The sequence below is a fragment of the Zeus faber genome, assembly GCF_960531495.2.
Source record: "Zeus faber genome assembly, chromosome: 15".
NCBI classification, from domain to species: domain Eukaryota; kingdom Metazoa; phylum Chordata; class Actinopteri; order Zeiformes; family Zeidae; genus Zeus; species Zeus faber.
Genome location: NC_137194.1, coordinates 29,965,195 through 29,987,039, shown reverse-complemented (window position 1 = coordinate 29,987,039; position 21,845 = coordinate 29,965,195). Strand labels below are relative to the sequence as shown.

Sequence of the window (21,845 nt, the reverse complement as noted above, 5' to 3'; positions counted from 1 at the left end):
GAGTATTGTAGCTGACCATGTCCATCCCTTTATGAGCACAGTGTACCCATCTTCTGATGGCTACTTCCAGCAGGATAATGCACCATGTCACAAAGCTCGAATCATCTCAAACTGGTTTCTTGAACATGACAATGAGTTCACTGTACTCCAATGGCCTCCACAGTCACCAGATCTCAATCCAATAGAGCACCTTTGTGAAGTGGTGGAACGGAAGATTGGCATCATGGATGTGCAGCCGACAAATCTGCAGCAACTGCGTGATGTCTGCGTATCATGTCAATATGGACCAAAATCTCTGAGGAATGTTTCCAACGCCCTGTTGAATCTATGCCACAAAAATGAAGGCAGTTCTGAAGTCAAAAGGGGGTCCCACCCGGTACTAGCAAGGTGTCCCTAATAAAGTGGCCGGTGCGTGTGTGTGTGTATGTGTTAGATATATATTTATTTATACAGTATATACACACACACACACACACACTGTATATAACATTCCTGCTGTAACCGAGACAAAATAGTATAGAGTGCCCTCTAGTGGTAACAGGTCAAATCGCTCCATGTGATGGATATAGAGATTAAGTTCGGTGGGGGTACTTTTACTTACTGAAAGGAAACTTCATGTCAGGTGGCAACTAAGTCAGCGGTAGACGTGGACGCTATAGAGGTATGATATCAACCACAGGACCCTCGCGGTCGACCGAACAACTCTTTGATTTCCGTGATACAACAAAGCCAAATAGAGATGTGACTTAATTTTTCTTTTCCTTTTTTTTTTTTTCCTATGTGTCAATCCTAAAACTCCACCACCCGGATTTGTTCACCCCGTGCCGATCTGACCTCAACTTTAACTCTACACGTCTGTCCACGGAACCAAGTTTAGCTCACGTAACCGCGTCAGCTAGGTAGCTAGCTGACAAGCTAACACGCTTATAGACGGCTAATAAAAGTCACGTTAAATAGCTTTTTTAGGATACACCAAAGCGATTCTCGATTTCTATTGATATGCCCAAAGTTACAGTCCAAACACTGTAACACTAATGTTAATGTTGGCGATATCGAGCGAGTAACTTTAGCGCTAGACGAAGTTAGCTAATTTGTGGAACGCATCGGTTTACGGTCATTATTTGAAGCGTTGCTTAGCAACTACAGCCGCGACTGCGCTCGCTAAGCTAAATATATTGTTGGTAAGCCGGGGGAAATGTACTCGCTACGTGAATGAAAGTTCAATTTTGTGTTAAAGTCACTTCGCTGACGCCGGTCAAAGTTTTATAGCTGTACAACTGGATACATTCCTGGATACGTTCCTCTGCAGTGAAATAGCCTTGCGTTGAACAACCGTACTCCACCCAGTGTGACGTCACGGATATTGCAACTACATTAAGTTTTGGTGTTTCACTTTCCAATTCTCCAGAACTTGCATTCAGACCTTAAGACGTTAAATAGAACAGAATGTCGTGTGTGTGTGTGTGTGTGTGTGTGTGTGTTACAGGGGTAAAAAGGGCGTGCATAATGGAACCCCCCAGCAGGATCGAACTGTGGCTTCACCTCGCAGAGGACTGCGTCCTCACCACGGTCCAGCAAGGAGTGGAGCAAGTGTGGCAGCTGCTGCTCCTCTGTCTGCTCTGTAGACTCTGTTTCCGGCATTGTGAGTGATGTTTCCTACTGTAAGGTCAACGGGTCTCATTCACAAACAGTGCGCCACACAGATTCGTGCTTAAACCCTGCATGCACACAATTTTAAGCAAAAATTCGGAAACCAATACGTTACAATAACATTTAATTTAGAAGAAAATTAGAACTTCCTCAGACCATGCGTCACCAAAAAGTCCTGGAAAATGATATAATAACTCTAACTACATGTAAGTGGCATATTAGAACCACAATTAGTAAAAAAAAAAAAAAAAAAGGTTAAATATTTTATATTATACAATATAGAATAAAAAAGATTTACTACAAATAATACCAATAATAATCTGACACCTATGATTTATCTTCTTTGCATATCTTGATTTATGCCTGTTGTACTATATGTTTTGGTCTAGGATCCTTAAATTAACTTTGTTGTATGTATAGTTAGATAACTTCACACACACCAGGTATAAAGCAGTCATATTAATCTCCAAGCAGGTTTGGCATTGGATTATTTTCTTTATGGATACATTTATGGATATAGATATGTAGCTTCGGGAGAGAGTGCGTCTATAGAGTTATGTTTACTGGTAGTGATAAATGATCTGTTGAGAGTGATCAATGGCAGATCCCCTGGTTTCCACTGGCAAGAGAAGGTCTTTTTTTATTAATTATTGGTATTTCATTCTATTATTATATAAGTAATAACCTAGAGCTACAACTTTATCACCGGATCACCCACACCACGTGAGACCACCATGTCCAAATTATCCATCGCCTTCCTCGCTACAAGCACCAAACTGCCTCCATGCAATTAATAAATTGAAAAAACCTTTATATCAATCGACTGTTCTTATTTAAGCCATTTTAGTTCCATCCTCTGGAGAAAACGGCATCTACTGGCTCCGTCACTGCAGCAGAAATGGGCAGTAGAGTCGGCTCCTCCTCTTTGTTTACCTCTGTACTGAACCTATCCTTATATGGATAAATCAAGGCGTAGTGTATACTTATTATCCGTCGCGAACAGATTGCCTGTAAATTTAGAATGGTTCATATTTATCAACATATGTGTTCCACCACAGCAAAACTCGCCATCTCACGCATTTCTAAAATCGCCAGGAGCAGCCAAATAAGTTGAAAAAACATTTCTTGGAGGAAAATGAGATTTTTCCAGATTTGTGTTCCTTTGTGTTTTTTTTTTTTATCTCTCAACATATTTTCAAAACCGAGTTTAATTTATAAATTATAGAAAAATGTTAAACCGTGGCGTTAAATATCAGAGGGTGATAGTGGCGCCGCCCCTTGCGGTTGCCTGCGCTGGCGCTCTGGTCGACTTTGCACATTTTAGTATTTTTTTCCGTTTTTTTATCATAATGTCTGCCAAAAAAGCATTGGCAGTTATCTCTTATGGCCGCAATGCACCCGTGGATATAAAATCTTCCCTAAAAGAACAACTTTGGGACTTTTTTTCCGTGGAACTAGAGTGGCCGACTGAAATTTTACACGCCAACAACAACAACAACAACAACAACAACAACAACAACCGAGCCGCTGTTCCACGAGTGGAGAAAGCACTGTGGTAAACGAGGCGGCATTCGGGTCAGAATGAGGACGCAACCTTACCGTCCACCTCTGCCAAGCATCCTTCTTGCCAACGTACAGTCTCTGTAGAACAAGATGGATGAACTTCGAGTGAGGATTCAATTCCAACGAGACACGAGGAACTGTTGCATACTCTGCCTGACGGAGACATGGCTGTACCCACTGGTGCTGGATGAAGCCATCCATCCAGCCGAGGCCTTCTCCGTGTTCCGCGGCGACAGATCGGGGGAGTCGGGGAAATCCAGAGGTGGAGGCATCTGCCTCATGGTAAACAACCGCTGGTGTAACCCCAACAACACCAAGTCTCTCTCCCGCTCCTGCTTGCCGAACCTGGAACAGCTGACCATCTTATGCCGTCCATCTTATCTCCCCCGGGAATTCAGCACGGTCATCATTACAGCCGTTTGTATTCCACCGCAAGCGGACACCGACACAGCACTGTCGGACCTGTATGATGTGTTGTGCGGATTTCAAAACAAACATCCCGACGCGGCTGCGGTGGTGACTGGGGACTTAAACAGGGCAAACCTTAAAGAAGTTCTGCCTAATTTCCACCAACACATCACGTGTGCCACCAGAGGAAATAGAACTTTAGACCACTGCTACACACCTTACAAGAACGGCTACAAGACCGTCTCGCTCCCTGCTTTCAGGAAATCAGATCACTCCGATTTTGCTGGTTCCTGTTTACAAGCCGTGCATTGCGCGTTAACTGGTGGTGACGAGGGACGTAAAGCGGAGTTGGACCAATCAGAGGCCGCACTTCAGGACGCTCTTACTGACGTAGACTGGGACATGTTCCAATCATGTTCCAGTGATGTCAGCAAGTTTACGGAAGTGGCTGTGAGCTTCATAGCTATGTTGGCGGACAGCATCGTTCCCACGGTGAAAGTTCGGATATTTCCGAACCAGAAACTGTGGGTGGATAAATCCCTCCCTGGCGTTCTGAATGCTCACACGCCGCTTACAATGACGGTCTTGTATCCGGAATATGGACAATTACAATGCGGTGTCGTAATCTGCAGAGGGCAGTGAAGGACGCCAAATGGACGTACAGGGACACAGTGGAGCTACAGATGGAGCAATGGGACACCAGACGCTCGTGGCAGGGGCTGCAGACTATTACTAAATACAAGAGCAGCCCCTCCCCAGCCACGAGGGTGGACGCCTCCCTAGCCAGCGAACTGAACTCCTTTTTTGCGCGGTTTGAGTCTGGCAACAACACTGCTAGCTCGCTGGCTAATTGGAGATACGTTGCTGGGGGATGAGTGTGCACTCTTAGTGTCAGAGCATGACGTCAGGGGGGCTCTGATGCGTGTGAACACCAGGAAAGCTGCAGGCCCAGATGGCATATGTTACACACCGCAAACTTTAGGGTCATTTGGTAGCTTTTAATTTGTTTTTCCACACCATTGGAAAGTGGAGAATCAGAGCTTCCAAACAAGGTGTCACTTGTGCAAATCAAGCAAATATTTTTTAAACTATGACTTGTTAATGACAAGGGTGTGGCAAACCGTGTTTCTGAGATAATCACCTCTAAAGTTTTACCCACACCAGGTTCGGGCTTATTGTCGGTCACCTCCGGTGGTTCTTGAAAATATTCCATTACATCGTCACATTAAGTTTGAAATCCGTTGTTTGAAATGTTCTCCAGGTCCAGAGTAATATCAGATTCAGCAGCACTGTCATTCTCCACGTCGCTGTCTGAGAACTGACTATCATCGCAGAAAATGAAGTCCAGTACGCGCTGCTAACACTGACTTGGATCTATCGCACTGGTCAGATTAAGGTCCGAAATATGATTCAGAGCTTCTGCCACCCGCTTTGCCTAATCCATAACGATACGGAGAAGAAAGTTTTCACAGACAAGTGTGACCAAACACCCCTGTGCTGCGCTTTAACTGTCTGTTTACGGAAGTAACAGTATGGAAGTAGGTGCGTGACGCGAAGGGTTCTTCTTCTTCGCTGTTTCACAACAATGGCTCCATGTGTGTAAAAGTAGTACGATTTAAAGGTTGAATTATACCAAAACAGTTTCACGTTGTGACATCACATGGAATATGGAGGAATGATCTTCACCTGCACTGTCGCTTTAAAGGAAATGATAGATTGTGATTGTTCAGCGCTGTTCTGTGCGTCTCGGTAAGTGAACTGCATTTCCCCATGTAATCTAACAGGAATATTTAACTCCACGGTTTAACATTTTTCAACTATTTATAAATCAATCTCAGTTTAGCAAATATGTAAAGAGATAAAAAAAAAACACAATGGAACACAAATCTGGAAAAATATAATTTTCCTTCAAGAACGGTTATTTCAACTTATTTGGCTGCTCCTGGCGATTTTAGAAATGCATGAGATGGCGGCTTTTGCTGTGGTGGGACACATATCTGGACGAGTACTGAAGACCTGTCCTAACCAGCTAGCCCCAGTGTTCACTACGATATTCAACGCATCCCTGGCTGAATCGGTGGTCCTGTCCTGCTTCAAGAGGTCCACCGCAAGCCATAAGAACTGTCAACGCCGAACTCACCAGGGGTCCTCAACGAGACACACACATAGGCCCCACTCCCTTACTGTACTGTATGTAGCATACTGTACTGCATACTGTATCACTATTCTGGGTAACTGCATACTGTGCTGTATTGCTGTTCTGTTTGGTGTTACTGTATTGCTGCAGCGTACTGTTGTATACTGTACTGTATATCTCAGCGCACACTGCCTCACTTTATTCACATGCCACTTTAATGCACATATCTGTATATACATAATAGCCTATCCCATATACAAGTCTATTCCCGTTATTTTTATTTTGTACCCCCATTTTGTATTACTTTTGAATTATTTTATTTTATTTTATTCTATATTATTGTATTTACTTACTACATTGCATTTTAGGAATAAGTTAGTTTCAGTTAGTTAGTCATGTAGAAATTTGGTAGCTGTTGTGTTCAGTTTAGAACATATTGTGCATAATCACCGGGTGCGTTGAATTGACTTTTCACTGCATATATGTAAGGAAGTATGTATATGTATGTGACGAATAAACCTCTCGAATCTTGCATCTTGAAGAAGCAATAGCGGTACTAAAGTTGTTCCTTTGAGATATGCTGATCAGACTGAATAAACAGCGCATATTGCTGGATGAGTGTCTGCCCTTGACAAAGGCTGTTTGGTCTGGGTGAATTATAAATGTAATTACTTTTTCAATTCTGTTGGTTAGTGTTTTTGCGAATAATCTTTAAATCACAATTAATTAGGCTTATGGGTCTGTTACTGGAGGTGAGTGTTATTGGGTTTGAACAAAACCGAAATGAGAGCAGTATTCATGTTTGGAGGCATTGTGGAGGTTGACTTAATCTTTGTACCCATTCTGATATGTAATGGGGATATAAATGGCCAGAAGTGTTTATAGAATTCAACTGAGTAGCCATCTGATCCAGGTGATTTATTGTTGGGCACAGAGGGGAGAGCTTTCCTGAGTTCTTCTACAGTTAGGGTTGATATAATGTGGTAGCCTGCTCTGTGGGTAGTTTAGGGAGGCCGATATCCAAGAAATGAGTTAATGTTTGATATATTTGATTAATTATCAGAGTGATATAGCTTATTATAAAAGTCTCTGAATATTTTATTGATGTCTTGTGGGTGCGTGTGTTTTCCTAGCCTGTGGATCTTTGATGGCTGTAATACATGTTTTTGTTTTCTTTCGCGTTTCAATTGTTTGGCAAGAAATTTGTCTGATTTGTCATTGAATTTAAAATACCTCACTCTTGTTCGTTGCATGAGGAATTGTGTCTTTTGATGGATGATATTATCAAGTTGTGTTGTAATTGTCCGGGTCTCATTTCGGATTTGCTCAGTGAGTGAGTGGGCTTGTTGGGAGTGCAAGTCTTTTAATCTTAGTTGTAGTTTATTTTGGCATTCTTGTGTCATTCTAATGTAACATCTTTAAAGACTTTAAAGACGCTACAGTTGTGATCACAGCGGATCACCCATATTGGATTCTAGTACACACTACACCGCATTCCAAATGATTATGCAAATTGGATTTAAGTGTCATAAGCATTATATTTTTTGTTTTTAAATTAAGCTCATGGATGGTATTGTGTCTCAGGGCTCTTTGGATCACTGAAATCAATCTCAGACACCTGTGATAATTAGTTTGCCATGTGAGCCCAATTAAAGGAAAACTACTTAAGAAGGGTGTTCCACATTATTAAGCAGGCCACAGGTTTCAAGCAATATGGGAAATAAAAAGGATCTCTCTGCTGCCGAAAAGCATCAAATAGTGCAATGCCTTGGACAAGGTATGAAAACATTAGATATTTCACGAAAACTCAAGTGTGATCATTGTACTGTGTAGAGATTTTTGGCTGATTCAGAGCACAGACGGGTTCATGCAGATAAAGGCATAATGAGGAAGGTTTCTGCCAGGCAAATTCATCGGATTAAGAGAGCAGCTGCTAAAATGCCATTACAAAGCAGCAGACGGGTATTTGAAGCTGCTGGTGACCCTGGAGTCCCATGAACCTCAAGGTGTAGGATCCTCCAGAGGCTTGCAGTTGTGCATAAACCTACTATTTGGACACCCCTAACCAATGCTCACAAGCAGAAACGGTTGCAGTGGGCCCAGAAACAACAAGAAACAGTCTTGTTTACTGATGAGTGCCGTGCAACCCTGAATGGTCCAGATGGATGGAGTAGTGGATGGTTGGTGGATGGCCACCATGGCCCAACAAGGCTGTGACGTCAGCAAGGAGGTGGCGGAGTCATGTTTTGGGCTGGAATCATGGGGAGAAAGCTGGTAGGCCCCTTTAGGGTCCATGAATGTGTGAAAATGACCTCAGCAAAGTATATAGAGTTTCTGACTGACCACTTTCTTCCATGGTACAAAAAGAAGAACCGTGCCTTCCGTAGCAATATTATCTTCATGCATGACAATGCAACATCTCATGCTGCAAAGAATACCTCTGTGTCATTGGCTGCTATGGGCATAAAAGGAGAGAAACTCATGGTGTGGCCCCCATCCTCCCCTGACCTCACCCCTATTGAGAACCTTTGGAGCATCCTCAAGCAAAAGATCTATGAGGGTGGGAGGCAGTTGGCATCAAAACAGCAGCTCTGGGAGGCTATTCTGACATCCTGCAAAGAAAATCACATAGAAACTCTCCAAAAACTCACAAGTTCAATGGATGCAAGAATTGTGAAGGTGATATCAAAGAAGGGGTCCTATGTTAACATGTAACTTGGCCTGTTAAGATGTTTTTGATTGAAATAGTGTTTGATTTTAAGTAAATATGACCTCCTAATGCTGCAAATTCAACAAATGACCATTTTCAGTTCTTTACAACCTATAAAATGTTTTGAAACTGTTGTGCATAAGAATTTGGAACAGTGCATTTTGAGTTTTTTATTTTTGAAAAAAATACTGTTATCATTGGGAGGTTTGTTCAATTACATTGGAATTATACCCCCACGGTCTTGAAAATTATACTGACTGTCATTTGCGTCAACTGTTTAGGAAAATCAGAGAAAAATATCATTTGTGTAATAATTTGGAACACAGTGTATAGCAGCTGAGACTCAAGGTAAGATCAAACAAACCTGATATTCTCTTCCCAAGAGGTCCCAGGCTAGACTGCTGCAGTTTCTGATCATCTCAAGTCAAATAATTGCCCATTAATGGTCGGTAAGACAAGAAATCTCCTCATGATATCTTAAGATCTTGAAAAAAAATTTGGGATACGAAAACCTTAACTCAATATAGAAAACAGCTAAGGGAATATTGTTTTTTACATTATAACATACATATATTGCAATATAAATTGCTAAACTTGCAGTAAGAAGTTAAAGAATCAGACCATCACATTTAGCTATATCATAATTTTGCTTATTTAATTGGATAAAAACTATTTTATTTTCTTCCACATAAAACTGCCATAGATATTTCAGACCACATGTTGTGATGCTTTGTTGATGATTTCTTCTCATGAATTTTTGACTACAAATGTATGAATGATGATATTGACGCCTGCCCATCCCCGGGAGGCTGAAAAGACAAAAATCACAGAAAACAAGGTGAAAAATCAGACGTTTTAGAGCTTAGACATGTCCATTGATATGCCTCAATGGAACTGTCAATAATCAGAGGAACTTTTTCTCAATTAACTGTTACTTGCCAGCCCTGTTTACAGATATGATTTAAAAAACATGTGATTTCATGTCTGTTCTTACATGACCATTACCACTGTTATGTATCCTTTCAGGTTCAAACCCCAACATGAAGCACCTTTTCTCAGTGGGGACTGGCATGTACACCCTCTATTTGTTCTTTGAGTTGCACATGCTGTGGGTGTTGATGCTGGGTGTGCTCTGCTATCTGGTCCTGCTGCTCAGTAGGCACTCCAGCCGCAAGGGGCTCTTCCTTTCAGGAGCCATCCTCATCTACCTTATCATGGGGTGAGATGAGGCTTAAAAGATAGGTTCACTATTTTCCAAAACGAGTCTACGATTCCAATGTCTTGACATCGTTCTGATTTATTTTCTCGTAGAGAGCTGCATCTGATCGACCCTGTGACTTGGCACAAAATGAGAGGTATGTATTTGTGCATTTCTGGGGATTATCTGGCTTTGCTGCATCTTTCAAGCTAGGTTTTGCCTGAGCTTTATTTGTAAAACTTGAGTAGAAACTTAAGAAAATCGAGTAAACAGACAAAGTATAAGATAAGTTTGGAGGTGTGTTCTGACCCAGGGCCAGGGAATGAGGAAGAGGAGGCAGGCGGGGGCAAAACAGCGCCAGTTGGCGAGTATTTATTTATAGTTTAAACAAAAAGGTAGCTCATGGGCTAAAAGGACAACTTATATGCTCGCAGGCAAATAATTAAATAGTTTGTTCGACCGACGCGCTCCCCCTGTGACGTTTCCGGCGTGTTCAGTATAGCACTCCTCGTGCCCGGTCAGCAGCATGTCCAGCAAGCACACCGCCGTCCTTCACTGCGGGGACAACAAGCCCTATATTACTTCCTGGTTTCTGATCGGACGAATCCGTGGAGTCCCGATTTGCCCGATCCGCAGCAGCTGAGGGGCCCTGGGATGGGAGCTTGCAGCAGTGGCTTGACCACGCCCCCTTGGCTCGCCACAATAAGCAATAAGAGACATGACTTCACACAGAAGGAAAGGGACACTTGACAAAACATTAAGGGCATTCAAAGAAATGGGAAAGTTTCGGGGAAATTGACTTTTTGTTTATCCTACCCAGATTCAGGTGAGATGGTCAATACCAAAGTGATCCCTGTGGAAAAAATGTGTTCAGAATGTAGCTGCATTTAAAACAATTAAGATGTTGTTTTTAGTTTTACTAGTCATAATGGGGCAATATGTGTCATCATAAGTAACTCGGCTTATGCAAGAATGTGTATCTCCCTAATGTCTCAGGAGCTAGGCTAGTTGAGTCCATCTGCAGCCTTGCATTGAGCTCACTCAGTTAGCATGCAGCCCAGCGATGTGTTGGTTCTGGACACACAGGGGTGAAGGGTGTTAAGGGTGTCTGTGGTATCGGAAGAGCCAATAGCAAGTGGTAGACTTCCACAGCCATCTGGGAGGCAGCATAGAGCGCACATTTACCCTCAAAATTGAACCAAGGCTGTGGAAAAGACTGCAGTATTTGGCCAGAGGATCAAAGGGGCATCAAGGTCGAATGGGGGCAGAGGAGGGGATCTAAAATATACTGTGATGTGGCGCAGATTCATGTAGTGCTTTAAAAAGCAAATAACAAAATATCGAAACACAGACGAGGAGGTGATGAATAACTGACTCCCGTGTAGAGTTGCAATCATTTGTGAGGTAGATGTCCCCCCGTTTGAACACTGTGTACTGGTTGACAAATTCTCCATCCACAGTCCAACCTTATTATTTACTTTCGTATTTTGTGTGTTTCTGTTGCAGGCTCTCAGATGGTTGTGGCCATGAAGGCCATCTCTCTGGCCTTCGACCTAGATAGAGGATCGGTAGCCAGCCCGCCTTCCCCAGTAGAGTTCCTGGGCTACATTCTTTTTGTGGGCACAGTCGTTTTTGGCCCCTGGATCAGTTTCCAAAGCTACAAAGATGCCATCGACAGCCGGAAGCTAGTGTGTGAAGCCAATGAGCTAGATAAGCTCACAATTAAAGGATACGTTTGTCATTTTTCACCAACATTTGAATGGCCTGAGTTGAAAATCGGTGAAATTATCCTTTCAGAAAAGAACAAAATGCAAGGCAGCACGCTACACTAGCTTTACTTACGAGGGCCTTTTCACTCCCCCAGAGCTGGCCGTGGACGTTGAGGTCGCTCCTCTGCCTGCTGAAGAGCCAGGTATGCTTGGTTGTCTCCAACTGCGTCGCTCCGTACCTCTTCCCTTATTTCGTCCCCATCCACGGAAACAGCTTCACGAGCAAGTGAGTGTAGACCACTTCGTACCATCATTCAATGTGCTTAAAAGGGACTTATTATGCAAAAATCACCTTTTCAGTGCTTGTACACTTACATTTGGGTCTCTGATGGGCCTACTAACAGACAAACTGTGAAATAAGACAACCTAGTCAGTTTATTGTGAGTTGCCTGTTTCAGAAAACATGTCCTAAAACGAGCTGTGCCGCTTTGTGTCTCCATACTCAAGCATTGAGACACATAAGAATTAGAACTGGCCTCCATCTGAGTACCTCCACCCACAGCTGAAGTGCGACCGGACCCGCTAGCATCGAAGCTAAGAGCTAATCATAGCAAGTGCTCTGTTGTCTGCAGGGACCACTGAAAATCTGTAAAAGAAAGAGGAATTAATACCAACTGTCCGTAACAAAACTGCAGACGAGGGAAATTTGTTGACTGTACTGTAGGCTGTGGCACCTGATCCGCTTCTCCAAACAAAACCGCAGATATATTTATTTTATTTAATTTTCAGATGTTTCCATAATTCAATGAAACAAAAAACAAAAAGCTGTCGAGGAAACACTGGTGGTCGGATCTCACTTCCCCTCTACAGTCCCATACAGAGACTTTGTGAGGGGCAGGTCTTAAAAAAAATAAAAAATAAAAAATAAGGCACAAGGACCCCCAGCTCCAGTTCTAGGCATTTTGCCACTCTGGGCAAACGGAGCAGCACAGTGGAGCCGCTGTGCACACAACTCAGAGAACTTGAGCAGAGGGTTTTTTTGTTTCTCCTCCAGTCAGCGCTGTGTGTCGTCTCCCATGCCTGTCTTTTATCTTTGATCGATTTATTTTAGTTTGTTTCCTACATGCATGAAACAAATTTTTAAACACAATTGAGTTGTGGGGGTGGTAGCTCAGGCGGTAGAGCTGGTGGTCTGGTAATCTAAAGGTTGCTGGTTGGATCCCAGGCTCCTCCTGCTAGCATGCTGTAGTGTCCTTGAGCAAGACACTTAACCCCTAATTGCTCCTGATGGCTGCGTCCGTCGGTGTTTGAATAATTGTAAGTCGCTTTGGATAAAAGCGTCTGCTAAATGTAATGTAAAAAGTTAAGAGATTCTCCCTCTCTGTACTGTTTAAAAAAAAAACCTGTGTCCCCCCCACTGTTGGAACCGCAGGGACGCAAGTTTCCCTGTTGTTTCCGCTGCTATGGGACATAATTTAGTAAAATCTGAAGACCATGTTCACAGTGACGGTACAGGTGGCCCAGATATGTTTTAATTTTACTTATATGTTACAGTGACCTGTTTAATTAAATTAATGGGACCAGCAAAAATCACTTTTCAAATGTGACCTGGGCCACTTTCATGTGATCCTAAATCCAATGAACATCTCATCTGTGGAAACCGTGCTGGCTCTAACAATTTTGCTGTAGGCACTGTCAAAGAGGTTCTGACGGAGAGGTATCAAAGGTGTCCTGGTGGCTCAACCGCATAAGCGGGCTTACCATATAGGCAAACCGCTGGCAGCGACCCGGATTAAAATTATGTAGTTGTTTTTTTCTGGGTGCAATTTTGGCATCCCCGGCTGCCACCTATGTTGCGTGGAAGTGCCACCACTCTGTGGCAAAGAAACCACAGTCTGAACAGTCAGCAGAACTGACAGGACTTCCTACATCACTTCCTTTTTAGGCTAGGATTAAAGGAAGGATTTTCTTCTATCTTGCCCTTATCACAGAACTCTCTGAATTGCTGCTGGCGACACTCTAGGGCTGTCATGATTCTCCAAATCCACAATTCGATTTGACTTTCAATTTAAACGTGTATTTTTTTCAGCACTAACCCTAACCCTATCAACTCTTGTTTTGTAAAGAAAAGTTGTTTCTCAATAATTAACTTTCCAGTCACAGTCACATTAAATCATGATAAATGTTGTTTTTTTTGTGGAATAAATATAAACAAAATATTTCATACAATTTCATAGATAAAATAAATGCTTGGGAGCTGTAAGAGCCTGCTCTTTTCATTGAGCTGGATCATCTGGCTCACTGAAAAGAGACAAACCTTTCACTGCAAATGTGTCTCTTCTCCTCCACCCACTGTGTCCGTGTCCACTCTGTACGTTCTTCTCTAGTCTGACTTTTTCCTTATTCTAGTCATCATATCACAGCATCATGTTCCATTGAACATTATTATCTTATCTTTTGGTATCACAATCCAAATCATGTCCATAAGAAGAAGAAGAATCTTTAATTGTCACACACCACACCACACTACAACACATGCACACACACACACACACACACACACACATGCACATGCTTTGGATGGTGGCCGGTGAAATGAGGCCTCTGCGTTTAACCCATCCTGGCTTGTCCTTCCTCCGGGGGCACAGCCAGGAGCAGTGGGCGGCATTCGTGGACGCGCCCGGGGACCTGGTGATGAGTGTCCATCGCTGGTCAGACAATGATGTGTGCATGTTTTTAACGTTAACTACTCTCATGGAGCAAGTACCGGTGCATAAAAGATAGCATATTTTAATGAATTGGAGCACACTTTTTCTTTAAATAATTATAACACAAAAGCTGCACTGAAGCTCCGCTTCAGGTTACAGTGCATAGTTTATGTTCAGATAACATTACATTAAAGATCACATTTATGTTTGACAATATTACCCACAAAATTACGGGGAGCGAAAATTATCGCAAACCTGATTGTGATTTCAAAGTTCGAAAAAGAACGCTCATTTCGACTGAATTTTGAATCGGAATCGTGACACTCCTACTACGGACTAAGATTAAATTGAAAGCAGAACCTGTCATTGCAATGACTTGCATTTAGTTCGTCACATAGGTTAATGCTTGCGACTTCTTTTGTTATTGCTTAGCATGTGGATCATTTCAAGAGTGCGATCAGTTCGCGATGCAATCACATACGGGCCGCATTAAAACATGAATGTGAACAGCCAAATGAAAAACAAATCTGATCTGAGCAATAAAACAGAAATTAGTTCTAAAGTGGGGTACACACGACACGATAATAGAGCTGATTTTGGCCCTTATTGCCCCCCCTGTGACAATCATGAGCAAAGTCCCAATTCCTTTGACGGTTCTAAAGATTATCATGCCAGATTACCCTGTGTTGTGAGGTATGTTGCAAGTGCTTTTTTACTTCTCCTCAGAAGTCCGTCCTGGCGGCACCAATTGCAAATCGCAAGTATTAAACATGTTCAAAATATTGATATTGAGTTTGGAGGAACTCCTAGGATGCCGGCTGTTGTTTTTCACGTGGGAAAGAAGATAGCCAAGCTGACTGAAACAGAAGAAGTCATAAACACAGCCATGGCGGCAAATGCGAATGCTGTGAAGCATAAAGCTCACGCAGCAAAATGTACAGTCTGTGTCATCACTTGTTTTTTTTCCTTTTAGACTTTCTCAAAGAATAGTCAATAAAATAGCATCCCTAATTCTAGCCAGTATTCACTATGTCTGTTTACTCTAAAGTCATGTTTGATTACACAAATTTTCCGGTTTTGAGTCGGAACTCGCGTAACCACACCTCCGTGTCAAATCTTTGGTGAATGCAATTTGTTAATGGTTGGCGTGCTGAAGGCAAAAAACGGTTATTGGTATTAATCATGATATGTCAATATGTGTGGAGTCATTTATTTTTTTTTTAAATCAAGATATGAAAAATCTTGCACAACTGTGAACATGGCCTTGCTGCTATTGATTGTCCAGTTTGGCTGCACTAATGGATGCAGGATTCCTGTTATTGTCAGGATTCTCAAGTCTTTTAAGTTACACCTTTATACAAACTGACTTGTATTGTTGGCTTGTTGGTAAACTCCCCTTTCTGAAAGTTACAAAAAAAAACCCCCCGATTAATTTATACAACTAGATTTCATTACCTTTCTCCTGGAATTAGGCGTTAGAGCATTTTTAGTCCATAGATGCCTGTCAACTGGACCTGTGCATCCCCAGTAGCAGTTGCTTGGTTGATTTTGTATTGCTTATTGATGTAACATGCAGAGTTTACTGTGGCTTGCTATGTGCAGGTGGCTCCACGCTTACGAAAGTGCAGTGTCCTTCCACTTCAGCAACTACTTTGTGGGTCACCTCAGTGAAAGTACCGCCATGCTGGCCGGAGCGGGCTTTACTGACGAGAAGGACCATGTCAAGTGGTAAGTGGGCTAAGGGATTTAAAGGTGACTTAAAATATATATCACGCTGTATTTAAAATTTTTGGAAGTCATCTCTGCGTGTGTGTGTGTGTGTGTGTGTGTGTGTGTGTGTGTGTGTGTGTGTGTGTGTGTGTGTGTGTGTAACTTTTAACAGGGATTTTACAGTTGTGAAGCCCCTCAATGTGGAATTGCCCCGATCCATGGTCTTAGTAGTGACTTCCTGGAACATCCCCATGTCTCGTTGGCTCAACACCTGTAAGCCTTGCCTTTCTTCCGTTTTGGCTTGATATTGTAAGCCTAGGGATGCATGGATCACACTACAGGTACTCCTCACTTAACAACCTACCTGTTTAACGACCGTTCGGACTTAGGACCAGCTCTCGGACCAGTCGGTGTTGTGCGCTGCGTACAATACCGCGGCGTCTCAGCGTCTGGCAACTCATCGCGCATCACCCTTTCTCAGTCTCAGTCTTGTACCGCATAACGACCTGGTTGTAGGAACGGAACTCGGTTGATCAGTGAGGAGTACCTGCATTGGTGTCTGGTATTTATCAAGTGTCTCTGTGGCAGATTTGCCACTACACACCCCACCCAAGTGGCGTGTTCAGGGACCTCCGCCACCCCCCCAAGCAGAGAACAGAATAAAACAAGTCTAAAATACAGACTCTTACATCGGGTTCCTATACCTAAAACACAGACTCTGAGATAGGGTTCCTATACCTAAAACATAGACTGACATAGGGTTCCTATACCAAAAATGATTGACTCTGAAACATGGTTTCCATACTTTAACAAACAAATGGTCCCCTGGAACACCACGGTCGACCGGCTTCCTTCCCCCAGTGCAACGATGCAGACTCCCCTCCTCTCTTCTGGAGCGTGTGACCTCGAGCTGCTGTTTTGGCTGGTGAAGGCATGGCCGGTCTTTGCCTTCCAGAGGACCTGGTTACCCGGAACACCACGGTCCACCGGCTTCCTTCCCCCAGAGCGACGATGCAGACTCCCCTCCTCTCTTCTGGAGCGTGGGACCTCGAGATGCTGTGTTGGCTGGTGAAGGCATGGCCGGTCTTGGCTGTCGCAGGAGCTGCTTGGAGGGGTGGCCTGGCTGTTGGGCTGCTGGATGGTCTTGGTGATGGCTGCTGGGCGGAGAAGCTAGCTGCCAGTAGTTACCTGTGGTGATTGCTGCGGCTGCTTCTCCCTCGGTCCTCTGCCAGATCCCCTGGGTGCTGCTGCTGCTAGTTGGGAGAGGGTTGGTGCTGGGCCCTTCTGTGTCCCTTCCCCATGCTGGAGAGTCCCTGTTCAGGTGTCTGTGTGGTAGTTTCGCCACCACACGCCACCCAAGTGGAGGTGTTCATGGACCTCCGGCAAAGAGACACAGAAGATGGGGGGTTGTAAACACCAGTTTATTGTAGAGAGTGGGCTAGCTGGAATTAGCCCAGGAGGAGATAGAACATGTCATGACACAGGCTCCTATCCTGAGTGTGTGTGGGGATCTAGGTTTTAACATGTTGCTTGTTAGACCAAACAACGAGAAACAGGTATGCAGCCACCCTGATCCCAATCACCTACAATCAGGTCAGGTGTGACTGCTCACCGCACCATCCCCACACCACAGTCTCATAATAGTAAATTGGTCCTAACTGCCCAAAGATTCTCAGTGACGCAAATTTTTATCCCACTTTTAGACATAGGAAGAAACTCCTTTTATCAACTTTCTTAGCCTAGCAAACTACCTTTATCCTCACCAGGATTTGCAATATGAAAAAAATAGCAAATTAGAAACTATTGCATTTTAACAAAAACTATTGTATATACCGTATATCAAAATCAGAAGTGCCCTCTCTTTATTATTTTGACAGGGGAAATTTCAGATTTTCTGTCGGTGCTACATAAGTACCCAAAGTTAAGTTTGTCATCTTGCGCAATTCACAGATGTCTTCAAAAATGCGATGAAACTCGGAACCTTCCCCGCCATCCTTGTGACGTACACAGCCAGCGCTCTACTGCATGTGAGTAGGATGGTTTGATGCCCACCGCGTGTAGTGTACCCTTGAGGAAAAAGCTTTGGGTGTTTTGAATACTGTGGAGGTTTTTTTTTTCAGGTGTGGAAAGAATCAAGGGGTCAAGAATTTTACATCAAAATCACTGCTTTATCAATTAGCTTAAAAGAATAACAAGCATTAAAAAGTAGGGGTGTGAAGATTTTACAAATCCACGATTCAATTTGAGTTTTGATTTTAAAGTTTAGATTCAATTTTTATTTAAACATGTATTATTTTTTTCAGCACTGATGGCTATGCCATTGTTTGACTATCGATCCTTGATTTGTAAAGAAAAACACTTGTTTCTCAATAAGTAACTTTTATTTGAATAATAACAATTATAAAAATGTAGCTGCAGGCAGCAATACACTGGGTTCAGTTTATTTGTTTTAGGTACGTATTACAGGTCTTTGCTTTCAGCGAATCACATCACAGGTTACAAAAGTTACAAACATTGCAGACTTGGGTCTGGACCACTCAACATGGACTGCCCCTTGAGGACTGGGTTAATGGACAATTGCTTTTTTATTGTGTTAGACTTCTGGCTATTTTTCAGCATCTGGAACAATAACAAAAACAAACTTTGTAATTACTTTAAATAACAGTAATAATAAATACATGCTATTTTGTAACTAAGTTACAAAATAAGTTACTTATTACACTATTTTTAAGTTACTCGCCAAAATACGCGCAGGAAAATGGATGCTGTTTTTTATCTTTTGGGAATGCTGGTAGTAAATGGTAAATGGTGTCTTGTCTTCTACATTTACTAAAACACGATCGACTTTGGTCGTCAACTCTCACCTTATGCCTCTGTGCATCTGCCATATTGGACCAGTCAAGATGCGGCGCAGTGGATCCCCTCCCGCGGAGCCGACCACAGCTTGCCCAACTCTGAACCAAATTTCAAATTTTTCGGTTCAGAGCCGGGCGAGCCACAGCTGCCTCTGCTGATGGGCCCTCACTCCCAGCACACACTGTATTTGTTTACCAGCGGATCTTGACCTCTCCAATATGGCGACCATGTAGGAAAATATTACCCACAAAAATATGGGGAGAATTGCTAACCTGCTTGTGATTCCAAAGTTCGAAATCAAAGGCTCATTTCGATCAATTTCGATTTTGAATCAGAACCCCTACTAAAAAGAGATTACTTTTCACAAAGTACTTGAAATTTTAGTACCATGACGGTCCGATGGGGTTTTTTTCGTTTCAATTAAACAATTTTAGATGGGGGATACTGAGTTCAAGGTCTCACATTCCTCTCTCAGACAAAATAAAAAGATGTCAACTTAAACATTTTTTTTTTTTGTTTTTTTTTAACAATGATGCATTTTTCACAAAAAGAAAATCACACAATACAGATGATTGATTCAGATGCCACAGAATGTTGGAATTAGAAATGTAAGTGAAACGTAACTGCTGCTTTCTTTTAGAGGTCGTAAAAAATGGTGAACGTCCTTTTCAAAAGAAAGAAGGAAGCTCACAACAAAATCGGAAAGTGTTTCTATCATATTTAAAAAAAAATTATCAGCCTTTTCAGGATTTTATTGACATTTTCGCAAAAACAAAACTGAGACCCGAAAAAGGGAAGTACTGGCAACATACAAGATAGACAAAAAGCTAATTTCCCCAAAAAACACAGGGCACACTCCCTTTAAGATCTTAAATAATATCTGCTAGTGATTTTCAAATAACACTGTTTTTCTGCCACTGACATTTGCCACGTTTTGGGTCGCAGGGTCTGAGTTTCCACCTGGGGTCCGTCCTGCTGTCCTTGGGCTTCATTACCTACGTAGAGCACGGTACGATACAAATTAGTTTTGAATCCTTTATTTCAATGCGGTGACAGCACTGCATATATACATATATAAGCATCCAAATTCTTGCACCTCTGATTAACAATACATTTTGATTTTAGTGTTTACATTTTTTTTTTTTTTATGAAGCAAACACTTTTTAAATCATTATTCTCTCAATAATTATTTTCTTTAACAGAAAGAAAATAAATTCGAGCAAATAATTGTATTGTGGTTACACATATTCTGCAATTTTTTACCAAGGTATTTTCAGTGTCATTAATACAAAAGCTTGTCATATAACATAATATATAGATGAAAGTTGAAAGTATCGATGAAAGTAGTTGAAACTAAGTATGAAATCATGATGAACTCTGAATGAGTGTTCTTAACCTTTGGAATGCAAAAAAAGGATCCTACCTCCACTCACTCATCTGCCACTAAGAAAATGTTCAAATGGTTGTCACGATTGTATCAGTAATTAGAAGCTTGTATCGGTCCAAACCATGGTTTGTCGCTTAGTGATGTTGTTTTTGATTTCAGTTCTTAGAAAGAAGCTTGCAGCCATTTTTAGTGCCTGCCTCCTCTCTAGGCGCTGCAGCTCTGATTGCAACCATCAGAACAAGAAGGTGAGGTTCCACCCGCAAACAGGTCAATGAAAAAAATATACAGGTTATCACTTCCGACACAAATTACAGTTTTCAAGTTCGAGAGTTTTTCGAGCTATTGTGAACTTAGCGTCACTTCCCACACAAATTAGTTTTCTGAGTTCCCGTGAACACAGCATCACTTCCTGCTCTCTCAACCTGATACAAACTTGGATCGCTTTCTAATTTGCCTGAACCAGGGAGCTGTGTCTGTGTCTTTCTGGAATTTGTATCGGACTTTTTTTGTATCCACTATTTTTTGCAATGCTAGTGGAAGATGAATATTTAAAGGCACAACGTGTTGATGATGCATGTTATAATTTGCATATGACGCATAATATGATATAATGTACATATGATACATATTATATCAAGTTTTATTTTATAACGTATTATAAAATCCAAAATTTGGTTTTAAATGCTAATAATATCAATATAATATTACAAACCATTTACCATGTGTTTTTATTGAAGTTCAGCCATGTACCAGTTATGTCTGTCAGAGACACAATACAGAGAATTCTGAGGTTGCAGCACTGTTAAATGATAGCCACACCCTCCATTGTGGCTTTCAGGAGTACTGGGTGACGATCGTCAACGTGCTGTTCGGCCTCCTGGCCATCTTCCATCTCACCTACCTGGGCTCTATGTTTGATGCAGATGTTGATGACCAGGCAGTAGAGGAGGTAAGGCCCGTGTACTGATGTTGGTTGTGTAGAACATGGGACTGTGTACAGTATGTTCCTTGCCTAGATACAGTCCACATACTGTCCATATACATAGGGCCAAATTCCGAACGAGCATTTTGTTTTGAATTTCTCAGTCAATTAATTGACTCCTTGCCGCGTTTTCCTAACCAGGGTTACATAGCGTACAACACCCTCCTGAAGTGGTCTGAACTAAACTGGGCAAGCCACTGGGCAGTCTTCGCTTGCTGGGCTTTCTACCGCTTGATTCAGTGATCCCACAGGAGTGAGCTGGTGAGATCGCCAGGTGCATCGGCCACAAGATGTTTCGACGAAATGCTGCTCGCTGCGTTGAGGTTGAGGATCTGTCCTTTTAAATAAAATAACCGTATAACGGGTTCCCACAAACACCATCCTGGAAAGAGGACAGCAGAGATTTGGACGCCAGGAAACCTCATTACCTCTTGGAACATTGAGAATTGCATGTATATAATTTTATTTTATTTTTTTATACTTTTTACATATTGCATATTGTACCTTTTTTTCTTTTTTTTTTTTCTTTTTTTTTCATTTTTACATATTATACATATTGTGCCATGTTACTGTTGTTGTTGTGTTCAATTCATATTAAAGAGATGTTGTAAACATAACCGTCTCCAGGGAATTTCAGATAGCGAAGATACTTTTGTTGAGGTACTTGCAATTTATTTTTACTAAAAGCTATTGGGGCAAATTTTATTAACAGTCTCCAAATTGGCATTTGGCCGTCGTGACCTCATGATACGCCATCATATTATGTTTGTTAGGTCGAGCTATAAGCGTGATTCATTATGAGATTCTGTGAGAAATGAGTCTTTCCA

At 42.1% G+C, this 21,845-nt stretch overlaps 1 protein-coding gene across 1 annotated transcript; it reads left to right on the top strand.

Annotated features, from left to right (window-relative positions):
- Positions 1-543: 543 nt before the first annotated feature.
- On the top strand, positions 544-21,635 carry LOC307240784 (protein-serine O-palmitoleoyltransferase porcupine-like). The gene is made up of 13 exons (XM_080014643.1): positions 544-661; positions 1,487-1,642; positions 9,495-9,687; positions 9,780-9,823; positions 11,173-11,354; positions 11,531-11,661; positions 15,686-15,811; positions 15,966-16,066; positions 17,744-17,820; positions 19,595-19,658; positions 20,196-20,281; positions 20,875-20,985; positions 21,160-21,635. The coding sequence occupies exons 2-13, from the start codon at positions 1,507-1,509 to the stop codon at positions 21,259-21,261; spliced, it is 1,353 nt and encodes a 450-aa protein (XP_079870769.1). The 5' UTR covers positions 544-661; positions 1,487-1,506; the 3' UTR covers positions 21,262-21,635.
- Positions 21,636-21,845: the final 210 nt, after the last annotated feature.

Excerpts from the sequence above, each read along its gene's own strand:
- LOC307240784 (XM_080014643.1), top strand. The coding sequence starts at position 1,507 with ATGGAACCCCCCAGCAGGATCGAACTGTGGCTTCACCTCGCAGAGGAC. Across the intron at positions 1,643-9,494 it reads TAGACTCTGTTTCCGGCATT|GTTCAAACCCCAACATGAAG; the intron begins GTGAGTGATGTT and ends GTATCCTTTCAG. Across the intron at positions 17,821-19,594 it reads CAGCCAGCGCTCTACTGCAT|GGTCTGAGTTTCCACCTGGG; the intron begins GTGAGTAGGATG and ends TTTGGGTCGCAG.